At 53.0% G+C, this 12,835-nt stretch overlaps 1 protein-coding gene across 2 annotated transcripts in view; it reads left to right on the top strand.

Annotated features, from left to right (window-relative positions):
- The window catches only part of DHRS3 (dehydrogenase/reductase 3), a 41,871-nt gene extending 33,348 nt beyond the window's left edge, over positions 1–8,523 (top strand). For both annotated transcript variants that reach the window (XM_065875554.1, XM_065875547.1), the window contains 3 exons: positions 131–369; positions 5,190–5,315; positions 8,001–8,523. In XM_065875554.1, coding sequence (XP_065731626.1) covers positions 131–369; positions 5,190–5,315; positions 8,001–8,085 — 450 coding nt within the window. In that variant the 3' untranslated portion in view covers positions 8,086–8,523. The remainder of the gene's footprint in view (positions 1–130; positions 370–5,189; positions 5,316–8,000) is intronic.
- The last annotated feature ends 4,312 nt before the right edge of the window (positions 8,524–12,835 follow it).

Raw genomic sequence — 12,835 nt, 5'->3', positions numbered from 1 at the left:
TCCCATCCCAGGAAAGCCTGGTCGCTGGTGTAGTGTGTTGTGTACAGGCTGGTCTGTTCTCCCTGAGGGGGTGGTAGAGGGGCTGTTGGAAGCGGTGGCTGCTGCACGCTGACCTCCCCACCCACTTTAGACCACCAAGGCCTTCTTGCCACGGATGCTGGAGCTGCAGAACGGCCACATCGTGTGTCTCAACTCCGTGCTGGCGCTCTCTGCCATCCCCGGTGCCATCGACTACTGCACGTCCAAAGCCTCAGCCTTCGCCTTCATGGAGAGCCTGACCCTGGGGCTGCTGGACTGTCCAGGCGTCAGTGCCACCACCGTGCTGCCCTTCCACACCAGTACCGAGATGTTCCAGGGCATGAGGGTCAGGTCAGTGGCAGGGGACCCCCTCTCCGAGCCAAGTCCCTCCGAGCCAAGATCGGATCAGGGGAAAGACTCGTTACACACAGAGACCCAAAATCTTAAAATAACCCAGAGCCCTTTATCTCTGGCTTTTTGTCTCATACCTGATTCTCCTTCTGCAGGGCAGTGGGGTTCTATAGTGGTTTAGGGTCCTGCTTCTCAGGTCAGGGGGCTTGTACAGAGTTCCCATGCTAAATGCATGCAGTGGAATACTACCCAGCTATATAAAGGGAACCAGGTATTGGTAAGTGAACAATATGGATGAATCTCAAATGTTGAGAGAAAGAAACCAGAGACGTAAAAGTACATTCTGCATGATTCCATTTGTCTGAAGTTCTACAACAGGCAAAACTGGACCGAGGTGATAGAAATCAGAACAGTGGCCACCCCAAGAGGAGTGGGGACATAGCCTGGCAGAGAGCACCAGGGAACCTTCTAGGCTTTTAGAAATGTTCTCTCTTCTTGACTTGAGCGGGGGCTACGTAGGTAAAAATTGATCATGCTGGATACAAGATTTATGCCTTTTATTGTATGCAAATTATACAGTTTAAAGAAATACCGAAGCCCACCCACCCCTCCTCCAGGCCACTTAAATCAACGGGAAAGGGAACCACTGGTTTAGAGCTTGTGCTTTGGAGCCAGGCCCCTGGGGTGTGTGTGACCTTGAGCCCGATTAGTTCCCTCTCCTGCCTCTGATGCTAATCTGTAGAATGGGATGATGGGAATGTCTACCCTTAGGGTTCTGTGATAGGGATAAAATGGGGTCTAGCATGCAACACCGTATGTGCTACATAGTAAGTGCCCAGTAAATGGTGCTATAACGATGTGCGCTCGTGAAGGGGCATAAGATTATAGATAAGTGAAAATGTGGAATCATCCAAAAACTATTTTCCTTGTTTTTTGCAATGCAACGTACAATGATAATTTTGCTTTCTAAATGATATGGATCAGCTTCTTCCAAACATGAGGATAGCGTGGAAGTGTCACAGTGAGGGTTTCCTGAGAGAGTGGAAGGCATGTGGTGTAGTGCATCCGGGTGGGACTCACTCAGAACACCTTAGTGATTATCACTGAGTCTGGTTTTGCTATCAAGAATCAAAACACCTGGTTTTGCAGACATAGATATGGAGAACAGACGTGTGGTTGCCAAGGGGGAGGCGGGGCAGGGGAGGGTAGGAAAGGTAGTTTGGGATTAGCAGATGCAAACTATTATATATAGGATGGATAAAAAACAAGGTCCTACTGTACAGCACAGGGAACTCTCTTCAATATCCTGTGATAAACCGTAAAGGAAAAGAATATATGTGTGTGTGTGTGTGTGTGTGTGTGTGTGTGTGTGTGTGTGTGTGTGTATAACTGAGTCACTTAGCTGTACAGCAGAAATTCACACAATATTGTAAATCAACTATACTTCAATAAAATTAAGGAAAAAACACAACTCCCTGTTTGGAATCACACCTCAGCTACTGAATGGTGACGAAATCTTGAACCAGTTTTGTTACCACTCTGAGCTTTACTTTGCTCATCTGTCAAACAGTGAAAATAATACTAACCTCATAGGATTATTGAGAGAATTAGAAATAACACATGTAACGTATCTAGTGTGAAGCCCAGGGCACGTGAGATGCTCAGTAACGAACTGCTGCTCTCATTATTTTTCCTAACAATAAACATCTTCATAAGTGCATAAGTTATAAATCTTCCTAGCAGACTTCAGTCATCACAGATGTATATATTTCACACCTGACTTATATGCAAATTATCATAGATGCTGAATTTAGAGGAGGCTGGATTAATGACTATTAATGTTCCATGTTGGTTTTTTCCCCCCATGATGTCTTGGTTTGGTTTCTTTTCATCTGGGTATACAGGAAGTGCTTAAACAATGCATATTGGATGGAAGTGCCACAGTGGCGACCCATGGTTCTAATCAGGTGCCCTGAAGTGGGCAGGACATTCACAGACCTTGCATCCCTGTGCCTGTTTCACCTTCTGGCATAGTTTCCTCTCCATCACTTTAAGAAGGAAACCCAAGGCCTTCCCCAGATCATTTTCCCACAGTGGCTCAGAATGCGGGCCCAGGCTGCGGGGGCCTAATCCCAGCTCCCTGTGACCTTGGGCAAATTACTTCGCTTTCCTGTGCCTCGTTTCCTTGTCTGTAAGAAGGGATTGATAATGGTACCCTGGCCTCACAGGCTAGATGAGCTCCTGTGTGTGAATCAACTAGCCAGCTGGCAAGTAGTAAGCACTAGGTGAGGGTTAGTTACCTGTGGATTGCAGGTGAGCCCCGAGGGCTTGGGAGAAGGGCAGGAAAATGTCGATTGGTACCTAACCTACTGCCATTTCTTGAAAGAGGAAGAAAGAAAGAAAGAGGAAGGAAGAAAGGAAGGAAGGAAGGAAGAAAGAAAGAAAGGAAGGAAGGAAGGAAGGAAGGAAGAAAGGAAGGAAGGAAGGAGGGAAGGAAGGAAAGAGGGAAGGAAGGAAGGAAGAAAGAAAGGAAGAAAGAAAGAAAGGAGGAAGAAAGAAAGAAAGAAAGAAAGAAAGGAAGAAAGGAAGGAAGGAAGGAAGAAAGGAAGAAAGGAAAGAAAGAAGGAAGGAAGGAAGGAAGGAAGGAAGGAAGAAAGAAAGGAAGGAAGAAGGAAAGAAAGAAAGAAGGAAAGAAAGAAAGAAAGGAAGGAAGGAAAGAAAGAAAGAAAGAGAAAGAAAGAAAGGAAGGAAGGAAGAAAGAAAGAAAGGAAGAAAGGAAGGAAGGAAGGAAGAAAGGAAAGAAAGAAAGAAGGAAGAAAGGAAGGAAGGAAGGAAGAAAGAAAGAAAGAAAGAATTGGCTTCCTCTCCAACCATGCTTAGCAGCTTCCATGCTTAACAGCTTCCCGGGATTGAGGGTGGGAGACATGTTTAGGGCAAAACTGATGGGTTTTCTGGCAAGAGTGGCCATACAGGTGGGTGCTGTTGTTTGTAAATTGCTCTTTACTGATCTTTATGTTCCAGCCCCACCAGACACTTTACAAACGCTTCTGCGTTTGACCCTCCACAACCCTGCGAGAGCTCTTATCCCCGTTTCTCAGATGAGGAAAGTGAGGCTCTGAGAAGCAAAGGTCCTTGCCCAAGACGACACAGATAGAAATTGGCTGAGCATGCTCTTTCAAGGGGCTTGTGCAGCCTCCGTGGGAGATCCTAGCTCTGCCGGTTCCCCGGGTACCCATCCCACACACCACGGAGGGAAAAGAGAAAGCCCCACCAGCGGGCGTGTGTGAGGCATCCCCTCTGTCAGGTTCTCCTGCACGGATCTTACCAGGAAGAGCCCCCTGAGCCCACGGAGCTTGGTCTGTCCATCCTGTCTTCCTGTCCCCCCAGAAGCAGCACCGGCCCAAGAGGGGGCTGGAAACCCACGCTGTCCACCGTGTCTGTGGGGCTCCAGCGTGACGAGCCATCTCACGCGTCCATCTCCGCAGGACCCTGAGGCCAGCCCTTCCAGACTGCAGGGTCGTGGGCATCCTGGCAGCCCGTCATGATGGCAAAGGAAGCCAAGGGTTGGGGGCGAGCTCCGTGGACTCTCTGAAGGCAGCCAAGCCCGTGCCGGGGGCCCAGGAGTTGCGTTTTGCTCAGGGTGACATCATCCCCAGGTGACTTATCACCCTCAATCCTCCTGGTGCTGGAGCAGCTCACCAGCCCTTTGTGGGACTGAAGGCAGAGCCAGCGGCATCAGTCCTGCACCTATAGGCCCAGGAGCAGTGGGACAAGCAGCAAGCGAGGGACAGGGGAGACAGAGCCCGGGCCTGGCGCTCCTGTGGGCCTGGTTTGAATCCCCAGGCCCCACCATCCCCAGAGCCTTGGCCTCCTTCTCTGGCAGTTGGAGCAAATGATGCCTGTAGATCACTCAGCACAGGCCTGGTGCTAAGGGAGCATCATCCCTGTACGGGTCTCAGGTCAGATGTCTCTGAACAGGCATGAGAACCCCCTGATGTTTGCTTACTCATCCATTCATTCATTTATCAACCCCATGGAAACGCCCTGTAGATGTTTGAATGAATCGGTGAGTATATCCATGAATTAGGGAATGAGTGAGTAAACCAGCAAGTGGTAGGGGAATGCCACATCGTTCAGTGTCTACCCACTCAGCAAGCATTTATTGAGCACGTACTATATCCCAGACACTGCACACAGGGCATACAGCCGGGAGCAAGACCCACCAGACTCCTGCCCTTGGGGAACTCACAGGCTGATGGGGGAGACAGGCCATTCACAGGAAACAAGCAGACAGGCAAGGCCGTTCTCTATTTAGTCAAGGCAATTATCAGGGGGGCCGAGATTAGAGGCCACTCTGAGTGGATGGGAGGAAGGAGCCAGGCTGATGGGACAGCTGAGATGGGAAAGATCTTAAGTGACAGGGTTGGCCAGGATCGCTGGGGCAGAGTGAGAAGGAGGAAAGGTGAGGCCCAGAGTGGGTAGGACTGAAAGCAGAGCGAGGGGCCCCAGGAGGGCTTTAGCAGGGCCGGACGGGATGTGAGTGAGGTTTGGGGGAGCCCTCTGCCGTGCTCTAAGAATGGGTCCCAGGTGGGTGGGTGGGCCAGAAGCCCTCAATCCTCAAGGGGAGACTCGCTGGGAGGAGTGAGAGGAAGAGGAACTCCCGACACATCCCGGGCGGCAGGGAGAGTGTTCCAAACAGCTCTCAAGTCTCCCACACGGGAGTAAGCCAAAGGGATGACCCTGACATGTTAGCCACAGGGGTTTTCAGCAGAAGCGCTCGCTTCTCAGGGGAAACCCACACTGTCTCTTCCTGCCTGCAGGTTCCCCAACCTCTTCCCGCCCCTAAAGCCGGAGACCGTGGCCCGGAGGACGGTGGAAGCCGTGCAGCTCAATCAGGCCCTCCTCCTCCTCCCGTGGACGATGCACGCCCTCATTATCTTGAAAAGGTATGGGGTGGGGCAGGAAGCTCTGGGTCAGGCTCATGCTGGCCATTTCCCCCTCTCCCTGTGGACCCTGGTGGGGAAGAGGCCTCAGGCAAGAGAAAGTACCTCGGTGATTGATTAGTCATGCCTGCCTGCTGTGGGCGTGAAAGTGAGAGCAGTGGCACGTGTGCCATGGATATACTATCCTTACTAAGGAGTGGCGGCTCTCAAACTTGTTGGTCTCAAGAACACTTTACAATCTTAAAAATTACTGAAGAACCCAAAGTGCTTTTATCTCTGTGAGTTGTATCTATGTATTAGAAATTAAAACTGAGAAAATATTTTATGGGATTTATACATTTATTCATTTATATATAGCAAGAAAAAATCCATTCAGTGTTAACATAAATGATATTTTTGGGAAAAGTAAATGTATTTTCCAAAAAAGAAATGTAGTAAGAAGAATGGCATTATTTTATATTTTTGCAAAGCTCTTTATTATCTGAATTAATTGAAGACAAATGGATGCTCATATCTGCTTCTGATTTTAATCTGTTGATGTCACATGTCATGTAGCCTCTGGAAAACTCAACTGTACACTCATGAGAGAATGAGACTTAAAAAGTCAAAACCTGTCTCAGTATTATAATAAAAATAGTTTGACCTGGCAGACAGACCCCTGAAGAGATCTCAGGTACCCCCAGGTGTTCCTGGGCCACACTCTGAGAACTGCTATTCTAGAGACTAAATCTTGGCCCTAGCCTTCAGGAAGTTCAATCTAATAGGGAAGACTAGCGGTCCAGTGGTTAAGGCTCTGCGCTTCAGCTGCAGGGGGCACAGGTTCAATCCCTGGTTGGGGAACTAGGATCCCGCATGCTGTGTGGCACGGCCAAAAATAAAATAAAATAGAATAAAATTTTAAAAGGAACATCAGTTAATGGGGAAGACAGGGATTTCGTTGCCAAAGGCTCGGGATTCACAGAAACATCCCTGGTGGGATTTACCGGGGCAGACCACCTTGCCGGGTAGGCTTTACAGAGGAGACCATCTTCCTCCAAAATTTGCCCAGCATCACATTCCCTAGAACTTTCCAGACTCTGGGCAACAAACCATTCCCATCCCACTCCCACACTGAAGGGGCCATTGCAGGTGCCCCACTAAACACTGTTTTCATAGGCCTCTCATGCTGCACAGAGAGCTTTGACCCTGGAGCCCGAGTGACCGTGGACTCTTGGCTCCCCTGGGCCCCCAACCCCCGGCTGACTGAACCCCTCTGACCTGAAAGGCCTTTTCAGGAGGTGAAGCACCCCAGTGCCTTTATCGGATGTCAACCCCCAGGAAACCAGGTTCCCCTCTGGCTGCTGTGGACACAGTGGGCATCTGAGGAGCTACTCTAACTGCAGGCAAGAAACCTCAGGACCCAGGGACACATCAGTCCCTTTCAGTGACACAGAGTAGGGGACTCCGGGCATTCAGGCCACACCTCAGCCTCCCTCAGTCCATCCTGACTGTTGCTTTGAGATGCTACTTGGCCGCCTCTGTGAGCCTTGGAGAGCAGGGACTTGGATCCTCACCAAAAGCCGAGCTGATCTTCCACCTCAGGGAGCTTCTTAGAAGCTTTTGGGGACATTCTAGAAAAAAGCTAGTTTGTCTAGAGCACCTCAGCGCTCTCCACAGTAAGCACCCAGCCTACATTTTTTGTTCTGTCCCCCACTACTTTCCCACAAGAAGCAGAGGCCAGCCCCTCCCCATTCCCTGCACCGCGCCTCCTTTCACCTTCCCCAAGAGAAATCTTCACAGGCTCAACTCTAGTGCCACCACCCTCAGGAAGCCTTCCAGATTGCTCCAGCCAGAAGTGAGACTTTCCCATGTTGCAACTAGAATGGGCCAGGGCCCTTCAATTTCATTCAACAGAGGAACAGAGGGCATCTCTCTACTGGGCCCTGTGCTAAGTGCCGGGATCGGAGATGAAATATCTACCACAGAGGCACCCATGGACTTGACAAGTAAACAGCAAGCACAACTCCGGGGTTGTTGGGGAAGCATAGAGCTATGCGGAGCCCCAGGAAAGGCCTAGGGGTGAGTCTGGGAAGTTTCCTACAAGAAGCAAGAAATTGTGTCATGCTAAAGAACAAGGTCTGAAGGTATATGCAGGTGTTTTACTATCTGGAGGGACATAAAGGATGAGAAGTAACACCTGAGGTCCCAGCTATAGGAAGACATCACCATGCAGTGGAACAAACTTGGCTGAGAATCTTGAGATGGCGGAGAGGACAGATTTGGGCATCAACTGTACCACGTGCACGGTGTGGCTTTTTCATAAATAACACGTGGGAAAAAAAGAGCAGGTGACACCCAGTGCCTAACCCCTCAGCCCCACACAGTAAATATTTGTTGAACAAGTCGCATTTGGAGTTAATTGGTCTCTGAGATACGTTTGGGCCCTAAAATGCTAAGAGTGTGGCTTTGAAAATTGGTAACACCCGCCCTTTACCTTGTAAATAGCTATTTACCTACTTACCTGAAAGCCCTTCCTCCATGGAGGGGTGGGTAGTGGTGGCTTGTCGGGGGAGCCGGTGTATGTTGGAGAGAGGGGTGGGGAGAGCTTATGGGAACCATCATTTTACTACACCCCTTGTGTGGCTACCAGTGACCCGGCCACTGGTCTCCCCACTAACCATCTTCTCTTTTCCCTCCCCACTCCACCAGCATACTCCCACAGGCTGCCCTCGAGGAGATCCACAAATTCTCAGGAACCTACACCTGCATGAACACTTTCAAAGGGCGAACATAAAGGCAGGACGCAGAGACAGGCTCAAAAGCCACAGAACCTGAGGGGGTGTGGGCACCTGGGCATACGCCCATGTGCCTGTCCCTTGACACACTTCTGCTGCATGAGCAGGACTGCTCCTCCCCTGGGGAGGAATCTGGCTGTGCCCCCAGGCCAGCCCCAGGACCTTTGCACAGGACTGACGGGTGTAACTCTGACCCACGTGGGGAGGCAAGAAACCAGCCAGCAGCTGCCTTGACACTTTTGTACATTTCTGATTCTGTAGAGTTTATTGTTAAATCGCTTCTCAAGTCTAACCAGCCTCGGCAATGTGCATAGACTATTTCCGGGAGGGTCTGTGCCCACACACTCCTCCTTCCCCTCCAAAATCCACTCATCCTCAGCTTGTGCAAACTGGTTGAACGGCAGGAATACAAAATAAAGAGAGATGGCTTTTGCGAATTCCTTTGTTGAAATCCTTGACCTCTGGTCCTTAGTGGTCAGTGGGGAAGGCACCAGACCCAACCACAACACCCCATCCTTTGAGAGAGAATTGGTCTGCTCAGGGTCCCCAGCTGCCGGGAGTGGAGTAGGCAAGAAGGAGGCGGAGATCGGGAGAGAAACTGGAGCCCAGGCCTGGGGGTACATGGCTCCTTGCCAGCTCTGCCAGGCCCTGCCCAACAGCCATGGGTTGGGGGGCACTTTGCCTTCCTACCTGCATCCCTGGTAGGACCATAGTGACCTAGTCTGCAGAGACCAGCTCTCTGTCCTTCCACAGCCCCACCAGCCACCAGGCCACCAACTCAGCAGAGCAGAACCAGGCTTTATCGAGCCCCTCCTGTCTACCTACCACGTGCTGGGTGCTGAGAGGGGAATGTTGCCCCAAATTCAGCCCAAATTCAGAAGACCACCAGCACAGCAAGGCCAGTGCTAAGGGGGTGCTATGGGCCCCTGGGCCAGATTTGATTGCAGGGGGTAGAAGTGAAATAGCAAAGGAGAGGGAGGTCTGGAACGGCAGAGGGGATTAACGTGGGCTCAGTCAATGGAGAAAAATGACAGGAGATGTGGGGAGAGATGCCCCAGCGTTCCTCTGGTGTGCATCCTCTCCTGCTGCAGCAAGCTTAATAAACCTGACCTTGGGCCGGGGGACAGGTGGACAATGGAATCTCATCTAAGGTGCCTCCGTCCACACAGCTCTCGCAGGTGGGTGGCGGGGTGGGGGAGGGGAGCAGGCAGTGGCTCCAGGAGATGACGGAGAAGACCACAGGCACGAATTCAGTGGAGAAGTTGCTGGAGCCTGGCACCAAGCCTGCACCTTCGCACAACTCACACGAGAGGAAGAGTAGGATTGCAGCTCAGCTGGTCGTCAGTCTGGTCTGTGTGCAGAGATGCCAAGTCACAACCACATCCACTGTTTATTGAGCACCTACTGAGTAGCTGCCAAGCCCTGAAGCTTAACATCTTAACTGTTATTTATCCACTGCACCTAGCAGCAGTGGAAGACAAAAGTCAGGTCTCGGGAACTCCTTTAAAGACTTCCAAGAGCTACAATGTGTATCAGACAAAATATGACCCCCAGGGCTTCCCTGGTGGCGCAGTGGTTGAGAGTCCGCCTGCCGATGCAGGGGACACGGGTTCGTGCCCCGGTCCGGGAAGATCCCACATGCCGCAGAGCGGCTGGGCCCGTGAGTCATGGCCGCTGAGCCTGCGCGTCTGGAGCCTGTGCTCTGCGACGGGAGAGGCCACAACAGTGAGAGGCCCGCATACCGCAAAAAAATCCCCCCCAAAACAAAAAAAAATATGACCCCCAGGTGTCCATGGCTTCCAACAACGGAGCTTGTGTTACAGTTGCCACCTGTCCTTGGAGGGTGGCTGCAGCTCTGCTCCGTGTCCCCTTCACTCTAGGGCCCCGGCTGACAGAGGAGCCTCCATCTGGAATGATGTCACCTTGGGGCAGAAATAGACACACCTGGGAACCTGTGCGCCTGCTCTGAAATTTTCTCCCTGGAAACAACGCGCATCACTTCTGCTCACATTCCATTGGCCAGAGCAGGTCATGTAGTCAAGCACTCCGAGGATGTCACTGGGCATACAATCCCCCTGGAGGAGTGGTCAGTAATTTTGAACTATAATGCAATCTGCCACACCGTGGAAGGAGCTGTCCATAGGAATAGAAGGAAAAATGGAAATGTAGGCAGAGGATGGAAGAGGCAGAGAGATACTGCGCTGGGATGGGGTGCCTCCAGGTGATACACACCAGGTTCTGAGCAGAGCCCCAAAGAGGCATTGACCTTTCAGGGGGTTGGTGTTAGAAAGACCACTTCAGAGGTGAGAAAACAGGCTCAGAGCAGGGAAATTGTATGCCCAAGTTTGTAGGGCTTGTGGGCACCGGAGCCCGAATTTGAAGCCCGCTCTCCCTGACCCCCTCACTTACTGTGGCAAGTGATGGGGATGCCAAGCCAGGACTCGTCACTTTCATTTTGGTCCTTGAGGGTATGTGTCTCCAAAGTGTGTGTGGGGGGGGCAAGCTCCTGAAGGGGTCCAGCCTGTGGAGGTCGGGCCCAGAAGGGCCACACCCACACCATCACCCCACTTTGGTGTGTGGACACAACGTGGGCGGGTCCACTGGGCATGGCCTGCCCCGCTGCTGTCCCGGCACCACAGGCCAGGTGGCTGTCACTGGCTGTCACAGGAGATAAGTTAGGGGTGGCACATCTCAGTGGTCAGGGACAGATGAGGAAGGAAGGCGGTTCTGGGTGCTGAGCCCCGACTTTTCTGGCCATCCTTGGGAGGCGGCCCATTTCCGTGCTCATGGGCTGGCTCATGGCCTTTTGGAAACGATTTGACTTCTGAGGCTTCCGTGAAACCGGGCACTTGGCCTGCAGTCCGGGAATGCAGTGAGGACCCCAGGGGTCTGAGTGGATCTGGGAGCGATGAGACCCAGCCAGCCCTCCCCAGGGCACACTGAGAACAGAATTGCTGTCTTGGCTTCAGGGGGACCTCATGTCTTCCCAGAGCCCCAAGGGCTTCTCCTGACAGCTAGGCAGGGCCTGGTCCCTCCCTACCCCCTCCCTCTCCGCTGGGATACTTTCAGTCTTTTTCTGGATCTTTTCCCAGAGGAACCAGGGAAAAAGCCTTGGGCAGGTTCCCAGGAGGCCGCGTCCCGCTCCGTCCGCCGATGGTTCAGCCACTTGGGGAGCCTTGAGAGTTAAAGCAAAGAGCTAATTCTGTCCCTTAGCTTGGCATCCCTTAGCTTAGCCAAGCAAAGGAGAGTGACAAGCGATGAACTCCGGCTCCTTGAATCCCCCGAGGTGCAGAATGGCGTGTGCCAACCCTACAAAGAAGAATTGGGCCCTGGGAGGTGACCCAGTTGCCCCGCCTGGGGCTCCTCCCCATATCTCCAAAGGGAACCAGATTGGAAGTGGGCAGGGGGAGGCGCCAGACCCGAGCACATCCTGGCATGGTTCCAGGGGACCAGGCTCTCTAGGCCGGCAAGTGGTCCAGAGTGGAGTCCTGTGGCCACTGTCCTGCTCCCAGGGCCAGAAGGCTTGGAAAGTGGACTCCCTTCTCCTCAAGCCAAATGGGTGGTCGGGAGGGACCTGCCAGCAGGGCTCAGCCCAGCCTCCCCAAGAGCCCTTCTCATGCGGCAGACAGCCCATCCCCCTAGGGACAGCCCAGTTTGATGACGGACAAAAAAAGAACTAGGTCACAAACATACAAATTCTGCAGCCCAAGTGCCCAGCGGCACGGAGGGACGAGAACAGTCGCAGGAGGGGATGGGCATGGGGGTCACTGAAGGGTGGGTGGGGCCCTCCTACCCGCACATCTGGGATTGCTTCTGAGGAACCTTCTCCAACTTTCCGGAAAGGGCTTTCAAACGGGGCGGGGTGAGGGGGCGGGTGGGCGTCATTAATAAGAGCCCAGAGGTCTATGTGAAGAGAATATCTATACACAGACAGCCCTCCCCTCAGGCAAAGCCAGGAGGTGACAATGTCCCTGGACACAGAAGGAGGGCCTGGAACAGCTCGTGGGCACCCCAGTCACCCTGCGCCTCAGACCGGGGCTGGTAGACGGAGATTCCATTGATTAACATTCCTTAACGCACTTGTCTTCATAAACTGAGGGCCACCTGCTATGGACCAGAGCCGGGGCCTGGGGGCCCCTGCCCCTCAGCCGTGTAGGGTCCAGCTGTGCCCCCCTCACCCCTCATGGCCCCCCTGAGGCTCTCAGCTTCCAGCAGAGCAGCAGACCCCCGAGTCCCAGCTTCTCCCAGCCCACCAGGAGGCCAGGAGGCTCCCCAAGAGGTGGGAGGACCGGTATCTGGGGGGAGAAGTCCAGACTCTGGAGTCCCACTGGCTCTGTGACCTCCTGTGTGTGATGTCAACTTTCCTACCTGCAGCATGGACCAGACGTTCCCGCCCTCCTGCCTCCTGGGCTGGGAAGCTCAAGGGGATGGTGTGGTGCTGGCAGCTCCCACGGCTCCCCGCCGGGACCCCCCGCAGGATTCTTGGGGCCGCCATCTTGGCCTGGCCTGTGATAGCAGCACCCTCCAACGCTTGGCTGGCTCCCTTGTGGTTAGACTGGGAGGAGACTGTGGCTCAGAAGACCTCAACGTGGGCAGTGGGGGCAGGGGCTGGGGAGGCCCTGGGGAGGGCAGAGCAAAGGGGCCTGAGTGGGGGGGAGGAGGTGCTCCATGGGGAACAGGGGCCGCTGTCCACAGGGTGCAGGGGCGGGCACACTGCTCTGGCACCTCCCATCATTGCTGGCTCTGGGC

The sequence above is a fragment of the Phocoena phocoena genome, chromosome 1 (genome assembly GCF_963924675.1).
Source record: "Phocoena phocoena chromosome 1, mPhoPho1.1, whole genome shotgun sequence".
Lineage (NCBI taxonomy): Eukaryota > Metazoa > Chordata > Mammalia > Artiodactyla > Phocoenidae > Phocoena > Phocoena phocoena.
This window is presented reverse-complemented; position numbering and strand designations above follow the sequence as displayed.